At 39.1% G+C, this 20,463-nt stretch overlaps 1 protein-coding gene across 3 annotated transcripts in view; it reads right to left on the bottom strand.

Moving 5' to 3' along the window:
* The window catches only part of LOC113993001 (propionyl-CoA carboxylase alpha chain, mitochondrial), a 211,046-nt gene extending 191,689 nt beyond the window's left edge, over window positions 1–19,357 (bottom strand). The window contains exons 1-3 of one of the 3 annotated variants that reach the window (XM_039389393.1): window positions 19,292–19,357; window positions 10,876–11,007; window positions 4,415–4,451 (exon numbers count right to left, since the gene is read on the bottom strand). In XM_039389393.1, the coding sequence (XP_039245327.1) occupies window positions 4,415–4,451; window positions 10,876–11,007; window positions 19,292–19,318 (196 nt within the window). In that variant the 5' untranslated portion in view covers window positions 19,319–19,357. Of the gene's footprint in view, window positions 1–4,414; window positions 4,452–5,577; window positions 5,750–10,875; window positions 11,008–15,664; window positions 15,686–19,291 lie in introns of those variants that run through there. The other 2 variants (XM_039389398.1, XM_039389403.1) reach the window with 2 other exon arrangements.
* Between the last annotated feature and the right edge of the window lie 1,106 nt (window positions 19,358–20,463).

Below are 20,463 nucleotides of genomic sequence, written 5' to 3'. Positions count from 1 at the left end.
ACAGGAGCAACAGTACAAGAGAACATTAACAAAGAAACAGAAAAAAAAAAATCAATGAAATAGTTTCCAACATAACACCTTATTAGACTGTGAAACCCCCATGCTGTAAAACATTCATGTGGCTGAAAGCTGTAGAGAGGTAATAATTAAGCATACGTAGAGCACAAACCAACTTCTTATAGGCATGGATGACCAAAAGGCTACAAATTTTCAGGCTTTGAAGTCTAAAGTGATCTCTACTTACTAGATATAAGGGTAAGACCGAACAGAGCTATGCAAATAACCTTTCTAGAGTCTTTTACATTTTCTTATGAAATCTGATGCTGTCCATATAGGGGTATGGGATAAGTCACAGAGTAAAAATGGGTTCAATCCAGAACTATTAAGTATTTTCAAGGCCTCTACAATACCAGAGATTAAAGGGTAAAGACAAAATACTAGATTGCATACAGCAACAGTGAAGTTCAACTGATTTTCATGAAATGCAGTAAATGTTAACATATACATACAGGTAACACCAGCGAAGGTAAACCTCTGGCAACACTGCTACCATCTGGAGACTCTCTCCAACCTAAGAGGTTGCAAGACTGAAATTCTGAAACAAGCATTGTTTTAAGCCTTATATGGCAAACTCACTGTGGCAATTTCCATCACCTAATCTATCTTATTCAGTTACATGTACTTGAAAAAAATCATGATCAGTTATGCTAACATTTTCAGTCTAACAATATCAGTCTCTTGCATGGTTTGCTGATTTTAATTCTGTAAGCAGTCTAGTCCTGATGTACTGTTCTTTAGATTCAAAAGCAAAATAGGCAGGTTGACAGTGAGCCTTGGTTAGTCTTTATATGCTACAAGAGGTAGCTTATATCACATGGTTAAATTATCAGATAGCATACATGTATTATTAGTGTTGCTCACCAAGTGTAGGATCACTGTGCTTCCCCTTCCTCCCACCTTTCATGTATAGCAGTTATATGTCAGCCACATTTGTATGCAAGGTAGCTAAAGATTCCAAAGATCCACAATATAATTAAAAGTAGAATGAATTAAAAAAAAAAAAAAAGACCACAAAGTAAGGATTGTTTTGAAAAGATACATACAGCTTTTCAGGTTGAGAAGAAAAAATTGCAACCTCTACATGTTAGGATGTAAATTAGCTGGTCCTCTGAAAATAAGGGTACTTGAGGTTTTGCTCAGATATGCCTTTACATACTCCTTGCTCTCAGGGGCACTCAGCTGAAGAGCAGCTCTTCAGCCAACACCAAAGATTGAAAGGAAGGCTTCGCAAAATTTAAGTTTTGCATACGAGTTGGGTACGGGATGCTGGGATCAGGATGCATTACTCATCACTCTCCTAGCCCCTTTTGTACTACTCAGCAGCAATCAAAACTGCTGAAGTATGTTCACATGGATTGGTTGGATTAGTTGTGGGAAAGGAGAGGCATGCAAACAATTTTTAACAGCATTTACAAGTCCCCACAACAACAGCAAAGAGTCTCATACAAAGCAGACACATTTTTGAGTAGGTGTTAGGTTTTCAATCTTTCCCTCAAATTAGATGCCAATTCACATGAAATTAAAATTGCTTGTCAGATTAAAATCTACTCTCATTCTATAGTTTTACATTCCTGTGATGCATCTGAAGGATGGGTCTAAAGATCCTAAAAGGCAAGAAGGTAAGAAGCTGCCAGATTTGAAGATCATTGGGCATACTTTCGCTGTTACATAGGTACTATTAAGTTAGGACTGCTTTGTTTCCAGGGCAGTTGCTATTCTGAGAATCTGAATGGTGAAAGGAGTAACCAAACTTCTGGTGTCCTACAGCTGTTAGTTCCCACCCTTTGCCACCATGGTTTTAGATGCCATTTAACCACTTTTATAAAGTTGCAGGTAGCAGACCACAGAATGCATTGTGCAATATCAGTTTTAGCAATATTGCATGTGGCAATATCAGGTTCTTTTCAATATCCATTATTGAAAAGCTAGCAGTAACTAAATCCATGTCAAATGAAACATGACAAAAATCGACTTTTTCACCTCTTCAGTTTTGTACAGACTTTCCTTTAGTTTAACTGATTGCACTGCATAACTGTTCAATCCTTTCAAATAGAGGAATAAAACTTCCTAGAGTTTCATCGAGGCTTCAGAAATCAAGAAGCCAATAGTTCTTAATGTACAACTTTACAAACAGACCTAAAAGCAGCATGGGAAAAGAGACAACGTAATTAAGCACTACCAACAGGATTACAAAAGAACAGCCCACACCAAAAAATAGAGAAGGAAGACTAAAGAAAGGAGCCTATACAGCAATTTGTGCCTGAACTTCTTCCAATTCCTGATTTAGCCTAGTATATCTGTCACATTCTCTCTTGACAGCTCAGGAGCATATCTCAAATCAAGGGCAAAAATAAGGTTTTATACCTAGAAAATTTGTAGCCATAGATAATAATCACTGAAACACATAAAGGCAGTGTTCTCAAGCCTGAAGTGTCATGGTTAACTACTACTGGATCTTCAGCCTGAACAGACCAGGAAGAAGCAGGAAAAAAATACAGGCAGTAAAAGAGTAAAAATGCAGTTTTACTGTTTTAAGCACTGACCCACAGTTATCTCAGAGATCGAGACTCTGGATAAGAGAAATTAAAAACAATCTGAAAGTATTCCATTGCATATCAAGTGCTTTATACACAAAGACAAATGCATTATATACACAAGAGACTATAATTTCATCCCATTTTAGATCCTTCGAGATCAAAATCACAGTTTTATTACGATCAGTGGTCACAATTAGACAGAAGCTTAACCAAACTAATCAACTGGTTGAAACATGTGAGGAAAAAGCTAGAAAGGACATTTTTCTTTTGCTACTACATGGCATCACAGTACAAAACTTTTTTGTATCAAAACAGTTCCAAGAATTTTCCATCTAGATAAAGCACAACCCAGCTGTCTGTAATTGACTTTAATATCACAGATTTAAGACTGCCTTGATATAATGACCTCCAAAGTGCGACTGATATCAAAGACAGGAACCAGTCAACAGAACACCAGAAGAAGTAAATTAAACAAGAATAATTTTAAAGAGTGTCTAGAAAGCCACTGCATGCCTTTAAACTTACATTCAACAAAACAGCTTTAAAAACACTTGTGGGAACACAAGAGCGAGACAGACTTTTGAACAGAAACTGAACTGAAATATAGTCATAATACTTTATTTCATAAAAAATCATATGCCTTTATTCAGGAGCAAAACCAATTTTTTGGAGGGAACTGGGATTTATTTACAGTTCTCTTCTGAATGTTCCAATCTGGTTGATAACCTCTTCCTTTTGTTTCTGCTCCCATGACAGTGATCAGTGATCCCTTGATTTCCCAACAACCACACAAAGGTTGACCCACAGAAACACTGGCTTCAATTGTGTCAGCCTAAAAGTCAGACAAGCCTACACTGAGGGGTTTCAGGACAGTTAACCAGTCCAGAGTAAAGGCCCCAACTCAAACTCAAAGTGGAAAGATCTTACACCGATTAAAAGTTATCTGCAGCAGTGCAAGTCCCACTTTCTATTAGGCACACAAGGCACAGCCATTGCTTTTGACACAGGTGAAATGTATTTGCAGCTAGATCAGCAAGAGAAGCTTCAAATGCAGATATCTGCTTTGAATTAGGTACCTGTGATAAACCTAAATAGTTTCTAATGGTTACTGTCTCAAAGTAAAAATGAAGGAAAAATCCCAAGGAAAATCAGAAAAATCTTACTGCCTTAGATTCTTCTTTTAGCAAGCATTTAATAACATGTAATTTCAAGCATATGGTTTAGTATTTTCCCTAATATAAGCTTTAGTAAATAAAAGCCAAAACTCATTAAACACATATTACACTTAACCTTCATCAAAACGAGTCCCAGTTTGCTGGTTGCTCTTTTCACCATTCTGTAAGATATTCAGAAGCTGAATAGTGACTTTATTCCAGCAAGCACAGAAGAAAGGCTGGTGCTCTGGATGATATTCAAGCTAACTGCAGTCCACACACTAATCAAAAATGAAGATCATAACATCACTGGTGTCAGCCTCCATATAAAGAGAAATACACCATGCCTAACTTCCATCATGTCCAATTGCAGATATACTTTGAAATAACTCCTTCAGTGAGCTACTCATTACTGCCTATTACAGGCCTTCCACAAATCATGGCTGCACTTGTTCTGTAAAGTCCAGTTTGAAAGCTCAAATGTGATGATTTAAGAGACAGGGCGTTAATGTCTAGATTCTTCTAGCCCCACGGGCAACAGGGAACTTAAAAACTATTAAAACATTATTTGTTCTATAGGGATTACTTATTACACATTCAATTTAGTCAACCATGTCTGCTGAGAGGCACACAAATCCCACCATAGCTAATTTAAGAACTTACCAATTTCCCTTGCAATTCTGACAGCTTCATCTGCATCCTGTAAAAGCAGGAAATGAGACCCAACGTTAATCCCATCAGCCACTGCACTATGTCCTGAGGGCAGTCATATATTGCACTACTGTCTCCTCCGATTCATTTAATGTTTGATTTTACAACCTTCTGACCCTTTTCAGCCAGAGGAATGTAAAATTAATACCATAAGTGGAATGTAAATTCTACCTCATCATTAGTATACTGAGAAACTCAAAGCAACAAGGAATCAGCTGACAGGAAACACAACCAGGATCGCAAAATGATTTTCTGCAGTTGCAGGAATTTAATGCTAGAATTTAGAAGTTTACAATCAATAATGGACCATAAATCACATCATTAAAGTTTGTCCACTACCAGCTTGTTTCTGTCCTCGCAGACATTTCTTGTGTTTTCCTGGTTGCTGTCAGTAGGGGGAGTTGATTCTCTATTGTTTGGGAGTAATTCAAGTACAGAAAAAATCTTGCAGGACTTCTTTAAAGACAAATGGGTTTTGTTTACTGAAGAAAAAACACAAGGATTTCAATTCTGTAACTTCTGCATTCTGAATGCAGAATAAACCTTATATGCATCATTTTAAACTGTATCTGAAAGCAGAAGATCCCCATAATTGTTTCCATCTAAGAGTCACCATGTTACTAGCTTATGACAATTTTAAAAATCCTTTTGTTGATGCCACCTATTGCTTCAGCTGTCTCATACTACTGTAGCCTGGTACAGAAAAAAGTACTGGGAAATTCAGAGAATAAAAAACAAAATACTTATATTGCTTACTTTTCAGTAACTAAATTGCTTCTCCTGCAGTAGTTAATTCTAGTTTCTTCTACTGATAAGAATACACTTCCATTATAAAAAACCAGAAAGAAAACGGGTTAAATTATAGTGCCATGGGTTAAGTTTGAAAATTCCATCCAAATTTGCTAATATTTATACTATCCCATGACATGCATTAAAAAATTTGTATGGAAGGCAGTAATGTCTGGAAATCACCAGCTGCTAAGTGTGTCTGAAACTATAGGGGCTGACTTACGAACATTAAACTGAAACCTGATATTTTTAAAGCTTTCAAGGCAATCCGTTTTAAAAGCACCCAGGTCAGAACTTTAAAAAAAATACATAAGAAATGTTCATACCTGGTTCATTTATGTCCGATAATAAAACAAAATCCTCTTTAAAAGTCTTCAGTACCTAGTAACAGCCCCATGAAGAATAAGGGGGCTGGCAGGGGAAGTTGTCAGAAAATTTAATTTCCTTTCATTAGCTAGTCTGCTCCACAAATCGGTGCTTGTTAAGTTCAAAGCAGTCCTGAAAGCAACATCAGTTTTAAGTCTTTTTACTTCAGTCACATCTGTTAATGAGATTTTTCCAAATAACAATTGTTTTTAAGTCAAGAGATAAATCTAGCAAAAAAAACAACCCCCCCGAAAAAAAAAAATCTCAGGGTTTACTGTTTTATTACACCTTGCTGCTTTCCATGACCCTGCACCCTCCAAATTTTAGCTAAAAAGGGATAAAATGCATGAAAAGGGTCATTTAAGAATGTTAGTGGTTTCCACACATTGAGTTTGAAGGTTCTTTGTTCCTGCCTGTGACAGTTATGCGAGAATACTTCCCCTTAATAGCCTCTCTGTCAGGAAGTGTTAAACCTGCCAAATGCAGACAATTAGAGCCTCTTGAACAAAATGCAGGAAGAGTGATGACTGATGAAGAGCTACGATTATAGTCGAGAAGGAAACTTTTACATTTCTTTTCTCTTGCAAATTCACCCATATATTTGCAAAACAGAATTAAGGGGGGGGAAGCAAACAGGGTAATTTTTTTTCACTTAGTTACCTGCAAACAAGTGGCTAACTGATACACTGCAGTCTACTGCAGTCCACTGCAGGAAGACAAGCTGCAAATCATTATAGGGGAACTTTTCACTGCCACTGTATTTTTATACATGCATACAACAACTTTAAGTAATAAGCGGCATCGTATCAGCAGCACTAATTGTGTCACTTCTGGCTTGAAAAGACTGCCCCCCAGCACAGTTATTAATTTACAATGTTTCAACATCTGTTTCTTTTACAGTTCTAATATACTAGAATCCGAACGCTGAAATACAAGGGGGAAAAAAAAAATCAATGCATACTCAAATTCTTTAGCCTTCGAAGAGAATTTCCAAACCAGAAAACAAAAATATGCTGCGCTTTAAAGAGAAAAATTAATGCACAAAAAAACCGGAACAACTGACATATTGAAGTCTCTGGTAAGTTTTTTAATCTTTTTCCCTAAGAAAGTATGTTTTAGTATCATGAATTTCACTTGTGGATTACATAAATACAGAATCAGTTCGAGTACTCAGAAAAGGTTAGGATGGTTATTTTAGATTTTTGGTGCATAGAACTTATGGTATTCAACATTTGCCCAAAGAGAGCAAAAAACTGAATGCTATGACACTGCCTAACACACAAGTCCATATGTGCAAAATATACAAAGCCACACTGGAACTAAAAGCATTCTGAATTATTTTTTTAAAAGCAAGAGTCCTCAATGATTTACTGCTGTTTCCTCCAAAAACACATTAGCTACACTACCATTTTCCCAAAATAAATTGGAGACTGTAAAGAAATATATAATTTTAGCACCACCTTTTATTGTACAAATAAAAATGTTCAAGTAACGGTAGAAGTTTATAAAAATCCTAAGAGTTATAAAATGATGTCATACTGTTTTTACAAATAGGTGATTCCATTGAGTTAGGGATACATAAAATACTCATTTAGCATAAGAATTCCTAACCTCCTAATTTCATGTACATGCCTCTCAGCCAGGTACCAGCAGGTAGAGACAGAAAAGCAAAACTGTTCTTGATGTAAAGGAATGCTAGGATAAAGCTGTTTTTTAAGAGACTCCTAGAACTGTAGAACATTGTATTAATTATGAAGAACTACATAACAGTTCTCATGGCTGAGGGCATTGGCCTTAGAGAACCTCCAGTTCATGTCTAGTCTCCTACCATCTCTTCAGCAATACAGTGATCAATTCAATACCAATACCAATACCCCAATGCAAAACTCATCCAAAACAGGTACCCAAAATTACTGTTAATTACAGTAAATTCAGAGCCCTGCTGAAGACCTTTAATGTGTCTACTGACATCAGTGAAACTAAGCAGACACAGAGACATTATTCTTCTGGGTCTACATCCAGCTGTGTTCTACCAGCCATAAAACCAGATTGTATGTGGTGAAACAATACAAAAATCATTCTTCCCCTGCCATTCCTTTGCCAGTTTTTCACCATGACATGTCCTTATACTCATTACTCAGCATCTACTTTCCCTTGTCACCTATTCCCCTTTACTTATTTACAGTCAATACATCATCTGAGCTCCAACTTGAGTACAGCCATTGCTCACAGGATTAATGCTAATTCTTTTGATCAAGACTGTTTACCACTACCTCTTCCAATCGGGTTTTAGAAAACTAACTGTAGTTACAATTAGCAGTAGTTAATTTTGAAATTAATTACTTTCAAATGCTCTCTGGCTGACAGCACGAGACTCTGGTTCCTTACATGTGTAGACTGGATAACCCTTGCCCCAGCCAACTGAGAAACTTATCCAGGGATGAGAAGAAAATTACTCTTCATAAAACTGCCCTCTCCACTCCCATTCCACATCTTTCCATTCTCAGTTTCATATTTCAAATGCTAGAGCATCTGCCTGTATGAGAATAGTTAGTTGTGTCTGTTATGCCAAGCATCCTCCTCTTCAATCCTTCCAGGTCTTTAAGTATACTGTTAAAGGGCTTCCTTCTTTTACATTTAATTTCTACTCACTGGGAATTTTTCTGCATGCAGCTTCTCCAAGACAATACAAAAGCTTAGCAACTACAGTGCCTCCTATGTGTAAGTGCTAAGCAACATAAATAACAGAGGAAAAACGTTCTTTATTCATGAGGGACCTAAGTATCTGCAGCACTATTTAACAAACTCTTCTAGTAACCAAGATTTTCAGTGCAGTTCTGAGGTGAATAATGAAGTTGAATAAAATAAAGTTATTACTCTGTATTTGCTTTAAGTATTAATGCACAAAGAATATGTGCAACAGATCTGTCTTAATTTCTGGTATTGTCAGAGGCATCAATACAGTTTTCTTCCAGCTTCACTAGAGTCTACTCTAAAGATGAAGCCATCTATAATCAACTCAAGTGTCAACCCGACATTTAACTCCTTTCAAAGACCTTTAAAATTTTTATTTCTCAAGAAATAAAACCCTCAAAGATTTTGAAAGATTCATAACTGATCAAAATAGGTCTCCCAGGAATGACAAAAATCCTGAACAGCCTCCAAGTCTTTGTGTGTTGCTCCTCTGAGGCACATATTTAGATCCATAGCAACTACGACAATATCAATTATCAGAAGCTTTATTTCCTAGAATTGGTAATCAAAGCACTGGTTAACCTAAAATTTTCAGCTCCCCTTTCTGATGGAAACTACAATGCTGGCGTCTGTGGACTTTCCTTTTTCTTATTTGGTGGGTATACTGCAAGTTGTTTTTTGGGTTTAGTTATGTATTCTTTTTCATCAACACTCTTCAAATAATTAGAACTGGTGCAAGGCTGAGGTACGTGAAACTGATATGATATGGACACCTTGGGGTTAAGCAACTACCACATAGTTCCTTTCAATAGCAGAAGATTGGAGTTGTCAACTCAATCCTACATTCCAGTTCATTTGCTTTTAAGGGTATCGTTGCATATAGCCCATTGCCAACCAGATCACTTACACTTCCCTTTCATGTTAGGAAATTCAGATAATTGTCAAAAACAATGCAAGTAAAGGTTTTGGAAACAACTGCATACAAGTAAGTAGATCAGTTTCACTGGTTCTATGTCTACCTGTTTCATTATCCTATTTTGTCATATTTGTTTCTTGGTACTAGAGGAATAACAGACCTTTACATAATATTTAACTGATAAAGTGAAAAAAACCAGTATTTTGAGTATTTGCTTCTGCATTAGAGGAATTTTTGTGGTGTTTAAATGACTAACTCACAGTTATCTCCTAATTAGATGTTTTTGTAGAAGTTATTTTTCAGGATTTCTAGGAGGAGATACAGGATGTCAGATAGAACAGAGAACCTTAAGCACAACAGCTTGGCTGCTGTTAAATGTTATAAGTACTAAAGGACCACATACACAAGGACTGCTAAAACATGCCACAAAAACCTGAGAGAGTACAGTGTTCAACTTGCCACTGCCAGACTTCAGCATAGGCACAAGTGCCAGCCTAACACTCATATGGAGCTCTCCAGAAAAGAAAGAAGTCTTTCCACTTTTACCTCTTGCAGCATATCCCACTACCAGTCATTACACAGACCACACATTTCCATCACAAGTACTGAAAAGTTCTCTTGGGCATTTTGACATCAGCTATTTTGTGATTTTATCATTCTCTCTCACTAGTCAAGTTCTCCAGGCAGCCTCACTGAAAGAGGTAATTTTGTAGAGGCTCAGTCCCTTAGCGCTCTACTTACCTTTCTCATTTAGTTGGGTTTTGGGTTGGCTTTTTTCCTCTTAAGAGTCTAAAATCCAACTTAGCTAACACTCTTTTTCATGCATCTCAAAGTTTCACTCAAACTTTATTTGAAAAAAAAAAATCTAACTTGACATGTAAAGCATAAAAATTTCAATATAGGAAGTCAACATTTTATAATACACAAAAGTTTTAAGTGTATACAATAAAGGTTTTAAAAGAGAAAAGCATGTTTTAACTACATTAACAGAGATAATATAACAAGACATGCAGGAAAGCTTTTAAGAGCCCAGTACTTAATCACTATAGCACAAAATAAATGAAAACTAAAATTTACTTTAACTCTACAAACTACAAAAATATTTTTGATGTTTCTTTAGAGAACTGTTGAAAATCATTCCTTCTAAAACCACAGGAAGAACACTAGCTGTAGATTCTGACAAAGAGCCACTAACTTCCCCCATCCTCGCCCCGAGTTTTGCAACACATGAAAATCTGCACCATCAGCAGAGACCATAAAATGGAAACCTGACGCCCTTTAACAAGCTCCAGTGTTAAACTCAGGACTGTCAAGATGTTGGCCAACAAGAAGACCTGAGAAATGTAAAGATATGCAGATAGTTGAATCCACATCTGGCATTTAATACATTTAGCTGCCCTCATGTTAAATTTAAAATATTTTTAGAGACTCCACTGAAGAACTCCTTAATACATCATTTATTATCACGGATTTTCTCTTCTTTTCCAAAGCTTTCTTGCTAGCAAAAATCTGTACTCCATTTTTAATTACATCTTACTGAAAAAGAAGATAGAATTATAATTAGATTCTGCATCAGACCTTCAATAGGTGTACTTTGATTTAGACACTGTTCCTACAGTGGGCAGACAGTAATTAAATGATTTCTCACCTTGACTACTCCATCAAAGCCAGGGATCGTGTTGACCTTTGCATTCTTGGCTAACAATTTGCTTTCAATCTTGTCTCCCATAGCTTGAATAGCATGTGTGTCAGGTCCAATGAAGGTGACACCTTCCGATGCCTGTGAAGACAACAAAACTTTAGGAGACAAAAATAAAAATCAGCTTTTCTTTACACAGGTATTTTTCTCCTTTTGAACTGATTAATACAGTAATGTTTATAAAACAGTAATCTGTTTATGTAACAACCTAGCAATATACTCACATTTCAGACAGTTCATTAAAAATGTGTATGACCTTGTGAAACTATGTATACACATAGATTCAAAGCCCCTATAATTAGCATTTGTATAAATCAAAGCCAGGCCAGAGAAAAATAGCTGCAAGTGAAGGTACTCCAGTCTGAAAGTTCAAAATATCCCTTTAGAAAATAGAGGCTAGTTAACTCACCCCTGAAACAGCCGTAAGTGATTTACAAAGACACACTTGCTAAACTCTAATAGTTTAAAATTCTATTTATTATGCATTCCTAAAATCAAACCTCAATGAAACATCACAACGAAAATGTAGTCTCTTACTCAACATATTTAAGATCTTGAAAGGTAATAAGTGAAAACACATTTCCCGATTCTTTTAGGAAACTCTCTTGTCCAATACTAATGTGGAAACAGGTTAACATAATATACTTAAATACTTCAATTTCAATATGTAGGTAGAACACTGAATTGCATTTTTCTTCCTCCTGTTTCTCTATACCAACAACAGACTTCAGAAAGATGATTCAGATACAGGCATTTTTTCAAACCTCTTCAGGTCAGTACTATACTAAGTTAAAGGCAATTCTATCAGAACTATTCCCTGAAAGTTACTGATTCATCAACAAGTACACGCGTGTTTCAGGCAACTGAACAGCTTTTGTACCAGATGAGGAGAAAAAGGCATGGGGGGAGAAGATTAAAAAAAAATTCAAGCCTTGCACAATGTTTCCAACTGTTACATTCCTTTTTCTCTTTCCCAACTCTAAGACACCTGCAAAATGCCTAAAAACAAACTTGTTTCTAGCCAATGGGCAGCTTACTTAATACCAACACTGACAAAATGGCAAATAGCCAATTTCTTATATCTCAACTTATGTCTTAATATTTTGCCTTTTTGACATATCCTTGTGCTGTATATAGTATGGCCAGTCTTCGCGAACGACAATTTGGGAAAGGTCATTACCCTTCGAGCCTGCGCAGTGGATTTTTTAGGTGAGACACAGTGTGCGCTGAACTGAGCCCACCCTTTAATCCTAAGGTTCAACTGCCGGGGCCAAGCGAAGCTTGGACAGTGGCAGCGAGGTCCTCAGGATGTAGGTTTGTTTAGAGTGACCTTCTCTTAGATGGATGGCCTTACAGGGCCGATGAGCTCCATCTGCCCGGAGGGGTTCCCTGACCAGGAATCGAACCTGGGCCGCGGCGGTGAGAGCGCCGCATCCTAACCACTAGACCACCAGGGGGCCTTGTGGTGTATATACCATGCAGTTAAAGTCACTAACAATAAAAAGTCATTGTTGAAGCTTTCTGCACTTGTGATGGTAGTACATGATCCAATCCCTGAACACAGGAATCACAGGATATGCTGAGTTGAAGAGGATCCACAAGGATCATTGAGTCCAACCCTTAGCCCTGCACAGGAACATCCCCAAGAGTCACACCATCTGTCTGAGAGGATCATCCAAACACCTCGAACTCTGTCAGGCTTGGTGCTGTGACACTTCCCTGGGGAGCCCGTTCCAGTGCCCAACCACCCTCCGGGTGAAGAACATTTTTCTAATATCCAACTTAAACCTCCCCTGACACAACTTCAGGCTGCTCCCTTGGGTCATGTCACTGGTCACCACAGAGAAGAGATCAGTACCTGCCCCTCCTCTTCCCCTCACAAGGAAATTCTAACTGCAATGAGGTCTCCCCTCCATCTCCTCCAGGCTCAACAGACCAAATGACCTCAGCCACTCCTCACACGGCTTCCCCTCAAGGCCCTTCACCATCTTCATTGCCCTCCTTTAGACACTCTCTAAGAGCTGTATATCTTTCTTATATTTCAGTGCCCAAAACTGCACACAATATTCAAGGTGAGGCTGCACCAGTGCAGAGCAGAGTAGAACAATCCCCTCCCTCGACTGGCTGGTGATGCTTTGCCTGATGCACCCCAGGACACGGTTGGCCCTCCTGGCTGCCAGGGCACTGCTGACTCACATTCAACTTCCCATCAACCAGGACCCCCAGGTCCCTTTCCATGGCACTGCTTTTCAGCACCTCATTTCCCAGCCTGTCTGTACATCCGGGGTTGCCCCATCCCAGGTGCAGAATCCGGCACTTTCCCTTGTTGAACTTCATATGGTTGGTGATTGCCCAGTCCTCTAATTTGTCCAGGTCCATCTGCAGGGCCTCCCTGCCTTCAAGGGAGTCAACAGCTCCTCCCAGTTTTGTGTCATCTGAAAACTTGCTTAGTATCCCTTCCAGTCCTGTGTCCCAGTCATTTATGAAGATGTTGAAGAGCACAGGGCCTAAGACAGAGCCCTGTGGAACTGGTGACAGGTCACCAGTCTGATGTTACCCCATTCACTATTACCCTCTGTGCTCCATCCATGAGCCATCTGCACACCCATCACATGATCTGTTTATCCAGATGGATCCTGTGAGAGAAAGTATCAAAAGCTTTACTGAAATCCAAAAAGATTATATCAACTAGCTTCCTTCCCTTGATCAGCTAGGTGGTCATAAAAGGAAATCAGGTTGCATAAGCAGGACTTCCTTCTCATGAAGCCATGCTGGCTCTGACCAATGACTGTGTTGTCTTTCAGGTGTTTTTCAATACTTCCCAAAATAATCTGCTCCATAACTTTACCAGGTAAGTAAGTGCCTCATAAGAAGTGAGACTGACAGGCCTGTAGTTTCCAGGGTCCTCCTTCTTGCCCTTCTTGAAGATCAGGACAACGTTCACCAGCTTCCAGTCAGCTGGGACCTTCTCCAGATTCCCAAGACTGCTCAAAAATCATCGAGAGCAGTTTTGCAATGACATCAGCAGCTCTTTGAAGATTCGGGGACAAATCACATCATTCCCCATAGATTTGTAGGGATCCAGCTGAAACAGCAGATCCCACACAGTTTCAGGGTTGACTGGGAGTTGGTCATTCTCACAGTCACGATCCTCCAGCTGAGGGCACTGAGACCCCCTTGGTCCTTCATCCGTGTTGAAGACAGGCAAGGAAAGTGTTAAACACCTCTGCCTTGTCTCTGACCCTGTTTGTGAGGTGACCATCTGTAAGAGGACAATGATATTTCTATACTGCCTATTGCCATTAATGTATTTGAAAAAGCTCTTTTTATTGCCACTCACATTTCTGGCAGCTTCAACTCCAGTTGAGCTTTGGCCGCATGAATTTTCTCCCTACAGTGGCAAGCAGCATCTCTGAATTCTTCCCATGTCACTTGATCTTGCTTCCCCTGGGCATACACGTTCCTTTTTTGCGTTATTTCTAAGACAAGATCCCTGCTCAGCCAAGCCAACCTTCTGCCTTGTCTGCTTGACTTCTGACACTTGGGAATTGTCTGCTCCTGTGCCCTTAGGAGGTGATGCTGTTTTTTAAAGTTGGGGAACAACATCCTTCTATTCATGATCTTACAAGACCTGAGAGATCCCAACATGCTTGGGAGTCATCACTTTCACTGTCAGCAGCTTCTTAGCATGAAGAGTATAACAGCAGAAGCTCTGAGCAGGCAAGTTCTCATCATCCTAGCTAACAGGGTGCTAGAAATAGAGAAAAGATCAGATAAGCATTACAGACACACCAGGAAGCTCAGTGCAAAGACACCCAAACCAAATGCAGAGCATCAGTTCTGCTACAAAGGATTGTTAGCTTCAATTCACAATGAACCAGCTGAGGTTTCATCTCAGCCCAACTCTTCTCTACTACATTCAGCTTCTTAGCTCAGCAACTCAGTAATACTGATTTGATTAATGGATGCCTTACCAAGCTGGGAAGAGTGCAATAGGAGGAAGGAAGAGAAAGGAGGACCAAAACAAGGATGCAGATCTATAATTACTTAGTGTTCAAATCCTTTGGCACTACAAGAAATTTACTTTTTAAAGAAGCAAAGAGTTGACACATGAAACCATTGTGGCACAAAGTTTGGATCTGACTTTTTCAGAAAAAAACAGATTTTAGCCTGAAAACTGATACTTCATCCTCTCTTAACAAGGGAGTTGCAAACAGGCACCTGCATACACCTGAAGATAAGGCAGAGTTCTCTTCTGTCATCAGACTGTATTCCAATCTCAAAAAGCTGTGTAGAAAAGGTTCATTTACATACTTAACAACTGGAGATTACATTGTCCCTCTTGTATCACTCCTTACCTGGAAACATCTTGTATCTACAGTTTCTGCCACAACACTGGCATTTACATCCTGATCAATACCACTTTAAACTCCATTATGTATTGCTTCCTCTCCTCACTTTCTTCTCAAAGTCTACCACTAAAAACATGGACTCACCAGAGGTCAAGATAGTGGGCCCAGAACTTTTGCTGCCTTAACAGACCATCCAAGACTTCTATCTTGTAGTCTATTTCCGTACTCTCACAGTATTTCTCTCTCTCCTCTGACTTTGTTCTGATAGAAAATAAACCTTCATTCCAACTGGGGGTCACTGGAGGGGATCGAAATTGCATTCATGACATCAGCAAGCACACACCTTTCCAGCAAAAGGCACATAGGGGACATCGTGCTTGACTTACTGTCTCATCTCACTGGCCTGTGGCATGGACTTTCCAAGTACCTGGTCCATTCCCTGCTCCTGTCCAAACAGGTAGCTGGATAAGAAGAGAACAGCACCACTCAGGAGAGATTCATGAAGGAATGCTCCAGGCCATTTCAAGAAATTAATCTTTGCATCCATTATATTTTTTACATGAATCCTATAGAGCTGTAATATTCCACATGGATACAGCCAATGCTACTTATCAAAAATTAGGTACCAGGCGATATGTGGCAGATTCACATTACTCTAATGCAAATATAACCTGGTGCAACGTGCATCTTTGTCTTTTTTTAATGTATACTTTTCATAACCCAGAATTTACAAACTGCACTTGTCTAGACATGCACCTGTCGGCTTTAACTACTTTGAACCTTTGTACCTTACACATGGTGAACAAGCAACAGCTTAGCACCACCAGCTATTCCCTGATATGGTTAGTCAATTTGGGCAGTTACCACTGCCAACTACTTTTCAGCAACAAAACCTGAAACAAAATAGTTTAACTCAATGTGATATCACAGGACACCTAAAACCACATCACTCTGCATGCTGCAACATCCATAAATCAAAAATAAGTCATCAAACCAAAGGAGTTCCACTGGTTTCCAGCCAGTATGTCTAACCATCTCTTACACAGAAGAAATGTGCATTGCCTGACATGACTTGCAACTAACTTTAGATAAGCACACAAAAGAAGACTTTGTCAGCTCAAGGTACTACTGAACAAACTCTTGAAAGTCTTGCTACAATAATTTAAGTCAATTTAACTCAAAGATGGTTGCTCAAGCCCTCTGCCAAAGCTTCTCAGTTCATCACCAGAAAAGCATCCCGCCTTCTTCACCACCAACCATCACATAATGTAGTAAACGATCTGTTCAAAACTCTACTGCCCAATACTGAAAAAGCAAAAAATAGACCACAAGAAAGAATGTGGTGGAAACATCTTCAGCTCCCACAGAGATTTACCAGCACTTCACCATTAGCATCCTTAGTTTATCAAACACACAGAAGTGGTGAAACTGTACCAGAAAAACTTCTAGTGTCTGATAACAGTCTGTCCACAGACAGACTTGTTAGTGTCACAGCAAATACTAGAAACTCTGCTGTACATACACAAGCTTACACACTGCATATCAAACAAGCTCTTCCAAAAGTTCTGTTACTCGACATATTCATAAGCATATTTCAGCCTTGAAGACTAATTATCCAGCTGGAGGGAACATATAAAGTTTCACCATAAACATGCACCAGCATTTTCTTTAGAAACATGTCTGTGATACCTGCGTATCACTGCTCTACTTTGCACAGTCAAAGGTACAGGCAAACAACAAGGAATATAAAAGAAAGTTAATTTTTAGTTGCCTTAAGTAGTAGATACTGAATTTTCCCCAAACCCCCTGTATTTTTGAAAGCAGTAGCAATACGTGTAATTGTCATGTAAGAAGAATTGTGAGCAGTTCATGCTCCCTCCCTTTTGGTTTTTTTTTAGGCCTGACAAAAGCCTTATTCTACCCTCAGGAAATGTGGGACTCATAATATAGCAAAAACTAAATGGCAAAGTACGACAAGTCAAGGCAAAATTTGGAAAACCCATCTGAGAAGTTCATGATTGAGCTATTTGTTACCTTCACAGTCTGTCAAACACATCTGACTGCTCTGGGAACAGAGTGGGCCAAACAGACCTATGTTAGTGTAAATCACCATATTCCCAACATCTGGAAAGGACCTGCCCATCTGACAAACTCTTGTGGACCTGAGGTAATTGAAGAGACTGATTCTAGAAGAGGAGATTCCTTTGCACCTCCTCCCTGAAATTATGAATGCAGATATTCACAACTACTGCATTATACAGTCAGCAGTGGATCCAGACTCAGTGACAGCACAAACAGAACTAAAGATAGGAGGGAAAACTGCATAATAAACTTTTATACACACTAGCTCCCTTGGCAACATACACTCTTCTGTAGGCTTATGAATCTGTGGCAAACCAGTCATCTCACTGCCAGGCCTCCAAAAGCTGCAGGAAATGACTGAACAGCTCCAATCCAGCTTTAAACAAAACACGTGATATTGAAATTTATCCTCTGTCTTTTACTATGTTAGTAATGGACAATTAAACACACTTTTTGGTGTCTTCATTTGAGCCAAGATATTTGAATCTGCATGTGACACCAGCTTAACAGGAACAGCTTCAACCAACAAGGAGGTATGCCATGTACAAAAACATGACTCTCAAGAATCTTAGGTTTTCTCTTTCAGAATCATTCAGTGAGGGGATTTTTCCATTCACAGCATGCTGATGTGGCAAAATACACTCCAAGTGCCCAGCTGCTTCCAGGTGCAAGTGCTCCCATAATTATCCACAGAATATACCACACAGAAGCAGTGGTAATAATGCAGACTTTTTGCTTGTTCCTTCCCTGGTACCTGAAATGGCTAATATAGGAAAATGTTTCCCATTTCTGACGAAGAAATGGATGAGAGGATAGAGATCTCAAGAGCAAATGCAGCTGCTCTACCTTATTGAAAATAAGCTTTCCTATGTAAACACAGAACTGTTTTTAAACAAATTCATGAAATTTACAGGAGAACCCAAACAATCTGTTACACAGTGCCATTGAATCACAGGTTCTCAAACTCAGACTTACATTTGATGTTTTCAAGATTATCCAAACTCAGAGTGATACTTATGGAAGACAGTAACAGTAATTCAGTCAGGAGGAAAGGGCTTAACCCCAGACCTGCTGGTTGGGTATCCCCCTTCTTTAATGGCAGGCTTTAACACTCCTCAGTTGACCTAGATGACCAACATGGCAGACAATGGTCTATTTTTTAGAGTGCTTTCCATCATTTTCCTGAGATGCAATGAGCTAAACAGAAAGAAGCTTAATGGGCACTTGAAGGAAGGACCACATGAGCTGCTGGTGCATGCAACTGGGAACAAGAACGCTCTTTTGGGGGAAGACACATTCTCAATCTCTCAGGTGCACAGGGGGCTGCACGCTGCCGTATTGTGTTCATATCTGCATTACTGTTTTAAGGTTAATTTTAAAATCAAACATGATGCTTCTCTGACGAGCACTGTATGAACTGCAGCACAGTTGAAGTCTGAAGCATCAAAGTCACTGCTTGAAACAACTCTTTGACATGTGGTGTCAAGTAGCAGAACAACCCGAGGGCAGAAGAAAAGCCGAAGAAAGATTCTGTCAGTGAGGTAACAGCAAGATCAGCAAGTGTGAGTAACAAGTCACCACACTTACTCAAGAATTTATTGGTGAATAAGATTAGGAAGGAAGGTCCACAAATAAGAACTCCAGTAGAGACTTTATCATAGGTCTGGTTTTCAAGGGGTTTTGTGTCTTAACCCACAAGTCTTCTTCACTGGAAAATATGGAAAAGGTTTCCATGAAATACCTACATGCAGTTGATGAATTCTCTCACCACTGTACTGCCCCTTTGACACATAACCAGTGAAGGAGGCAGACCCAAAGGGGAAAGGAATAAGCACAAGTAGTCCGGTAATCACAGTGTTCCAGAAAAATTAGAATCTTCCACAAATATAATTTCCCATCTACAGCTCATAGCTCACCAGAAGGACACAAACCTGTAGTACAGCTGCCTGCAGCCACATACAAAGCAGAGCAGACAAGCAGCACAGTTCAAGGATGACTGAAACAGTCAGCTGGCTAAAAAGCCTCTAAGACACATGGGCTGAATACAGGGCTGAAAAGCAGAGCGGGCAGCAAAAGGAAGGTCCAAGAGAAGTATAAACAACCTAGAAAAAAAACAAGCAGAACAGAAAAATCCAGATGAAACATTCAAAGACAGGCAAGATTCAGACAAGACACCAGGAAGAAAAAAAACAGCAGGCATACTGACATCTGTTGAAAAAGATGGGGACATAACAAATCACTTCACAATACAGGAACTGTCCATTCAACACTAGGAAGGAATCCCCCAAGGAAATATACTATAAGAATACATAATATGATGCATCCACTCAATAACCTAGGAAATACTGAACTGATAAATGCTCTACAATAGGATGTGGTGGACATGGAAGAACACCCTGAAGCTTTCCACTAGATGCACAGAAACAACCTAATCAATTCAAGTGCCTGGGCCCTGTTACTGCTATCCTGAAGGCTTACAATTCAGAACATATGCAGGAGTGCTCAATGATCTGTCCAGGCATCAACCTGCAAATTTAGTACCAAGAAATAGAAAATTTCATTCTATGTACACTTATTTTAAGCTGGAAAAAGCTTGTTACTTAAAGCCTAGGTATTGCCATGGATCACCAAAAGTAGTAACTCTGCAGCAGGTCAGTGAAAAACAGTTCCTTCAGTCTTGGTTAGAATGAAATAAGCAGAACTTGTGAAGACAAAGGATCTTCAGAATATACACACATGAAAGGAAAGACAATACTAACTGTACAATAGCATCCTTCATTAGAACAAGTATTTTTACAAAAGGAGCCATGCTGAACAAAAGCAAATTACAACCTTCTGTACAGGCTTACAACAGAGTGAATACAGTATGTGGTGTAAACCAATGGATAGATATGCTAGAAGGGGAAGAGCTGTAGCCAACTGTTCTCTGACTATACCTGCCTTTGGCTACTGTAGTTACTTCTGGAGGTTTGCCTTTTGTTTTGTTTGAGAGCTTTGGAAGAAGATAGATTATTACAGTCACCTTGAGTTCTAGAAGCAGCAGGCAGGTAGACTGGGACAGCAACTAGCCTCGAAAGCAAAATGTAAATTGACAATTGGAAAA

The sequence above is a fragment of the Pipra filicauda genome, unplaced genomic scaffold (genome assembly GCF_003945595.2).
Source record: "Pipra filicauda isolate LSUMZ 115617 unplaced genomic scaffold, ASM394559v2 scaffold125_size2111803_pilon, whole genome shotgun sequence".
NCBI lineage: Eukaryota > Metazoa > Chordata > Aves > Passeriformes > Pipridae > Pipra > Pipra filicauda.
Note: the sequence above shows the minus strand (reverse complement) of the source record. Positions and strands in the feature narration are given on the sequence as shown.